Source organism: Pseudochaenichthys georgianus, chromosome 16, assembly GCF_902827115.2.
Source record: "Pseudochaenichthys georgianus chromosome 16, fPseGeo1.2, whole genome shotgun sequence".
NCBI classification, from domain to species: Eukaryota; Metazoa; Chordata; class Actinopteri; order Perciformes; family Channichthyidae; genus Pseudochaenichthys; species Pseudochaenichthys georgianus.
In genome coordinates, this window is record NC_047518.2 from 16434197 (window position 1) to 16441148 (window position 6952).

A 6952-nucleotide genomic window follows, 5' to 3' on the forward strand; every position below is an offset into this window, starting at 1 on the left:
CTTAGTGACACAATGTTCTTGTCCTGTACCCAACTCTCTCTCTGTTGTAGCTCACAGGGATCCAGCAGGCGTGTCTTAGCTGTTTCATTCGCGCTTGTCATTGTGTGACTGTCTCTGTCAGGGACCAAGCAGTAAGGCAACAGGACACAGGAGTGGTTTAGATAAACTAGGGTTTTTATTTACCCCAAAAGTCCACAAGAACATCATATAATAACAAGGCCTATAAAAGAGGTCAACAGAAAATACCTCAAAGGCACATAACAGGTGTTAACTCAACAAAACTGACCTCCTACAATGAAAAACCAAGGAACCTATGTAGTGGCTTGGCCAAACCAAGTTAACCCAAGGGATACTTAATAGTCACATCATACACAAAGGACACTGGCAAAACCCAAATCCCCCTTTTGACATGGAAGCAGGTGGTTTGTCCCAATTGGCTCCTTGCAGTATTTATGAGCCCTCAGCGCTCGGCCACGCCCTTTGCTGAACCAGGAAGTAACCTCCCCCAATGGACATGGTAACTCAAGAGACAAAGAATGCAATTGATACAAACAAATACTTGTGTATTAGCTGTGCTAAAATGTTTTGAAGTAAGATTACAATCAAATAAAGAGTTTACCATCTAGAGCAAATGTGTGGTGTTAATTGGCATGTTTTATTGTAGCTGCACTAAAGCAAAACTACTGAAGATGAGGATGCAGTGTAGTTGGTTTACCCTGTGTGGCTGTGGCCATCACAGTCTCTCATGCCAATCGCTTTGGAATGCTAACTTCAGGAATACTTGCTAACGGCATATGACTGAAAGTTTCCATGTGGAACTAATCTTTTCGTAACTTTGGTTCAGCATTGGGTGTATCAATCTACACAAATGCATAAACTGTTACGGCGCTAGTTCACGAATCATATCCTCTGAATCAATGACAACATTTGAGGAGGTTGCTGCAGAGTTCCATATTTTGAGGGTCCGTTTTTACGCATCAGAGAGACTGTTGCCCTGCAAACGGCAGTGGCTCAGTCAGTAGGGGCTTGAACTGGGAATCGCAGGGTCCCCGACCAGACCTAAAATATGGAGTGTGGACTACTTAGAGAGGTCCCAGTTCCCCTCCTGGGCTGCTCCTAGTAATAGGTTTGGTAAATGCAGAGGTCAAATCTCACTGCGTGTGCTGAGCTGTGTGCATGTGACAAAAATAAAGAGGGTTTCATCCTCCGGTTCTAATTCAAATATTGCACGCTGTGGAGAGCGTTTATAGTTGTTAACGGCTGCCTTTTGCCCCTGCAGATCGATGACTATGACGTTGTGGCGAGCATGCTGGCTGCCCGCTGCTCTTCACTCCGCTCTCTGGACCTGTGGCGCTGCAGGAACCTGACGGACCGAGGCCTGGCCGAGCTCGTGACCGGCTGCAGGTAAGCATTATACACTGTTTCCGTGCTGTAAACAACGAATGTCTTCTTGTCCAAACTGAGAAAAAATAAAGAAATTAGGACCTGTGTTCAGTGAACGTCTGAATGTGTGTGCCGAGTCACCCGAGTGCTGTCCTGCTCCCTCAGGATGCTGGAGGAGCTGGACCTGGGCTGGTGCCCCACCCTGCAGAGCAGCACCGGATGTTTCCAGCACCTCGCCCGCAACTTGCCCCGCCTGCGCAAACTCTTCCTCACCGCCAACCGCACCGTCTGTGACTCGGACGTCGAGGAGCTGGCGGCCGGCTGCCCCTCCCTGCAGCACCTGGACATACTGGGTACGCTCTTAACTCACATATCTTTTCATTTCATTGAAGCTCATTTTTTCTTGTAAACTTAATTTGAAGCAGAGGAATATTAAGTGTGGGATGTGGTATAATGACCTCATGTTAACATTGTTGCTATTTTTAACACGTGGACTTTATCATGACTTTGAACGTGTCAAAGGGGCACAGAACTATTTTTGCAATAGCACTTCATGTTCATACGTAAATGTTACTGGATTTGTTTCCCCCTGGCCTGGAGTTGTTGTTGACCGCATTCACTCGTCATAATGAAAGCATCACTTTACGTTGGACATGTCTGTGGTATATTTCAAGTTGTACTTGAGAATCTTTGAAAAAGTGTTAATTGCAAACGGAGTCCCCCAAAATAATCTGCTTATTATTAATACTAATGAAATACTGCTCACATTCCAGTTGCATAAAGGGATGGGCAGCACAGTTAGGCTAGCTATGCTAATGCTACGGCTGAGTGAGAATAAAACGTTCAAAAATTCTGTCTTTTTTTCTAAAGTCTGATCTTTAGTGTTTTCTCTTCTGTGTTTATGACTTAAGAACAGCTGGAAGAAAGAACATAAACAGTGACTTCTTATTTTCATCTGTGGGGGAAAAACATTTCCCAGGTGAATGTGTTTGTTTGCGTTCATGTTTTCCTCCAGATTAGTTAACAAATATACACACACTCTAAAAAAAGGTGTGTACACCTGGAAAAAAACTATTCACCTTCATAAAAGCACAGGAGAGAAAACAGACTTAAAAATCTGATTTCGAAGATGGATCACCAGATTTCTCACGTGCTTGTCAGAGATTCTGTACATATCACTCGTAGACAAAGTGAGCATTTATTTTGTATTTACTTGCTTTATCTCTTGAATGTAATTCTCTGCTCAATACATGTTGTTGTTATGTTCTTCTAATATGACTGGTTCCAAATACAGGCACGCGGTTGGTGAGTCCCGCCTCGCTGAAGAAGCTCCTCCAGGCCTGTCCTCGGCTCCTCCTGCTGGACTTGTCCTTCTGTTCGCAGATAGACATGCGGGTGGTCCAGGAGCTCTCCGGCCTCTTCCCCAACGTGGCCATCAAGAAGAGCTTCACTCAGTGACCCCCGCCGCGCCTCATTCTCCACAGTCCAGAGGAAGTAAAGCAGGAGCGTTCTCTGAAGCAAACACTGCCCCAAAGTGAATAAGAGGCAGGTCAGATGCTGTCAGAGATGACTGACCTCTCTGCGTCTGACAAGATCTTCTGTTAGCGCTCGGTAAACAGAGCCGCTGTACCGGATGAGGAGGTCCTTCAGATTAACTGGCTGTACGGAAACCACTTCTCACAGGATTAGCTAACGTTGTTATTTTTATTTATTTTTGGACACTTGAAATCAGGGTTGTTGCGGTAAAGCTGCTGCTTCTTCTTCCCAGAATCTGAATCACCACTTGCCAAGCAACAGAAGGCAAGGAAATATGCCTTGGTATCGGATTCAAAACATGTGTCGTCCCTGGAACATCTTGTTAAGACAACAACAAGGGACAATAAACAAAAAGTGTGAAACAAACCCTTATTGGAAACAGTTGGAAAGGTAACATTTAGCAGTTACATATTTGTGTTTGATGGTAACCTACTTTAAGATCAGGGCTTTGTAATGTGCAGTAATCATGCGTTAATGCATCCTTCTGCAGGCATCTGTCAAGCCACTTTGATTTCATTATTAGACTATAGGTGATGCTGTTGGGCTCTAAGGTATCAGGAGCTTTACAGGTGAACCGCAGCCTTATTTCACATCGTTTGAATGGTGGAAACCTTAATGCAAGTATCACAAGTTATTTTTGTTGCTGCAGAATCACAAATATCTCATGTTGAAAAGTAACACACCGTCACCGACAACATGATTAATCTAAAACATGCATGACAACTTGGAAAAAAAGCAGTCAGCTAAATATTTATTTTATTTGAAACACACGCAGAAGAAAAAGAAAACACTCTTTGCAGGAAAAGACAGAGCGGCAAAAGCATTGAACACAAATTCACAGTTCAAAACCAAAAGATATATGCTTACAAGGATATCAAATAATAAGAACACAAATCTGACCAGGCCAAAGTTATTGGATTAATAATTGTTTATGCTTAGGTCAAGCAGATCATGCTTTGTGTTAGGTAATCATCTTGCCATTTTTAGGGGAATAAAGTTAGTGTCTTCTGCTAGTTCACTAATTCACTGGATTCCCAATGCTGTCATGATGTCGCTAGCTTCCTGTCGTCTCTCACACTCACTGCTGTCTGACTGCTGATGTATCGACCAACCAAAATGAAGCTCCAGGATGGAAGGAGCACTGTAGACTACGTTGAGGATGTTATGTTAAACAGTGAAAGCACTCTGTGTGACCTCCAGTATTTTTCCTGAAACTCAGGGGTTATAATATTTTATTTGGTTTTAATTTGTTTGACACACATTTGTCTCTGAAAACCAGCACAACAGACGTCTTAACAGACCGTAACGCCAGAGTTAGTCATCAGTGTTTCTCTTAAACAACACACACACACATGATGTAACTGAGTAACATGATATCTTATTTTGGGTTTGGAATGTCACAGTAATTGTATGTTTGTGAGATATACTGCTGTCCCTGAGTATTTCATTTTTGTAATATATGAAGCCACAGTTGCAATGTGGCAGGCGTGCTTGAAAAGCATTTTATTATTTAATTTTTAAGTTGGAGTTTTCTTTTAAGCACATGCTTCTCGTCAATATGTGTGCCTTATGCTCCTGTTTGAATGTGGTGTCCCTATGGTTACATTGTAATTAAACGCTTTGCTTTTATGCCCTTCAACCAAAGTAATATGCAGAAAGCTGGTCTTTAAGTTTGAATGCCATATACTGTCATGGTTATTAATATGCAAAATAATGTTTATTTATACTTTCCTGTATTATAAAAGGTTATCCCTATATACAAAAATACAGTGCTTTTTTTCGTTTTTCCTAGCCAAGCTTAGAAAAATCAGTTGTACCCTGGTTGTACCCCATTAGCCTAGCTTAGCATGAACACTCAAGCAACCGAATTGTTAGCCTAGCACTGTCAAAAAAGGCTTTTCAACAAGACCAAAGTGGTCTTTTATCCTGTTTACAGAGAAATTCTAAAAGTTATGAATGGTTAGCCTAAGAGCATTATTTCTCAAAGTACTGTGGAAGTGACGGCATCCCAGAACTATTTTAGTGACGAGGGCTGTACCAAATGCGTCTTATTTTGGCAGGGAATTTGATAAACCTGAACTTTAAGCATTTTACATAAAACAGGTTTTTTAAAGTCTAATTAAGATATTTTTTAAGTTAATAACTTTGGATGTCTGTATCCAGCCGCACACATTATGCTAAACTAGGCTAATCCTCCAGATTGATCATTCGTATTAATATCAATTTACCTACTTTAATTATGGCTTAGCTGTGCAACCCAAACATGCCGAAATGTCGCTTGCATTTATGTTGAAATGTATATATTTTTCAGTCTGAGTTGTGTTTGAACAGAATGGGGATGATAATGACTGGATTACGGCTGGTTGAGTGGAAAGCCGAACATTACACATTTACAAAATCCATTGCAATTATATTAAATCTCAACAATATATAATGATCTTTCCTTCACCAATCACCTATAGCATTAGGAGTCCTGACAGTGTGTAGTGTACAGCCACTTTCAGCAGCAGCATTTATTACTTCAGACAGACTCTTTTTTCACTCTCAGATGGCCAATGTTTGAGCAATGAAGAAGTATGGTTCTTATGCTCTTTCAGTTCCCTTCTTGGTAGTGGGATGGCCCTGATTTTCTGTGATGAATATGCATCTCTCTTGTCTTGTCCCACTGGTAGTGTGATGCTCCTTTGTGCCATTGGTTTGACGGACAGCGAAGCTCCCTGTGCTGCATTGTGGAAGACACTGTCGTGTGAAAAGATTGTGCCTCTGTCATGATGAAACTGGGTGCTTGACTTTCAGCAGACTTTAAATAAACTAAAAGAATGATGACTGATAAAGTGTGGCTCTTTTTATTTCCCACATGCAAAAAAAAAACATAGTTTATTATGTCGAAAATATGCAAAAAATGGACAGAGTATATGTCAAACATATGAAAATAACGACATAGAATAGTAAATCAAAAACATGGAAAAAGACGACAGTATAGTCATATATTGTAATCCTCTTGGCTCTGGCACCTCATAATGCTCGTGCATTGTGTATTCCAATGCCTGTGTGTGTTTAAAATATATGAACATAGTAGAAAACTGAATTTCCCCCTTGGGGGATCAATAAAGGTTCATCTTAATAATCTTACTCTCAAATATCAGAAAAAAACGTCAAGTTTAGTGTCCTGAAAATAACACAAAAAAAGTACAGTATATCCAAAATATGCAAAAAAGGGCATATTTGTCCTTTTTTCAACATACTATACTTTTTAGTTCTCTGCAATTTTCGACATTCTATACTATGTCAAAATGTGGTATTTTCAACATACTATACTACTTCGTTTTTTCTGATATTATTATTTTTGACAAGCTATAAAATGTAGTGTTACTCATATCTACAGCCTTCTATAGAATGTTGTATTTTCTGATCATTTCGACAGACCAGCATACAGTGTTGTTTTTCTTTCTAAATCTTCGACATACGATGTTGATTTGTATTATATTTTCGACATACTATACTATAAGTCCTTTATTCGGATATGTTAGACATACTATGTCGTTTTTTTTGTTTTTTTTGACATACTATACTACAGTATGTTGTTTTTAAGATATTTTAGAAGTACTATGTTTTGACTTATAAATCAACATAATATAGTATTTTCTACTTATTTCGTTTTATCAGATATATATATTTTTTTCATTTGTATTATTAATTTCATTTCTATTATACTAGTTATAATAACTTGTATGTATATAACAGATTTGAAAATACAGTTATAAAGTTCTTTACAAATTACACATTTAAACCACAACGAGAATGAAATGAAATAAAAGCAAAAACCAAACAACCAGATGTCTGGAAATTAGATTCTGGAAAAGTATGGAATTTGGAAATGGAAATGTGTAGGAGCCCTGTAATAAGAAATGTGACAGTATAACAAAGTGTCTACATATCTGGAATGAACATGCTAATAACTTATTCCCTTTTCCCTTTCAGTGAACAGTAGACCATCACTGACAAAACAAAAGAAAATGTGCCACCGTGCCAC

General features: G+C 39.5%; 1 protein-coding gene across 4 annotated transcripts in view; it reads left to right on the top strand.

Moving 5' to 3' along the window:
* Positions 1-5753, top strand: part of fbxl4 (F-box and leucine-rich repeat protein 4) — a 40861-nt gene extending 35108 nt beyond the window's left edge. For all 4 annotated transcript variants that reach the window (XM_071205814.1, XM_034102035.1, XM_034102037.1 and 1 more), the window contains exons 7-9: positions 1280-1404; positions 1549-1736; positions 2678-5753. In XM_071205814.1, coding sequence (XP_071061915.1) covers positions 1280-1404; positions 1549-1736; positions 2678-2841 — 477 coding nt within the window. In that variant the 3' untranslated portion in view covers positions 2842-5753. The remainder of the gene's footprint in view (positions 1-1279; positions 1405-1548; positions 1737-2677) is intronic.
* Positions 5754-6952: the final 1199 nt, after the last annotated feature.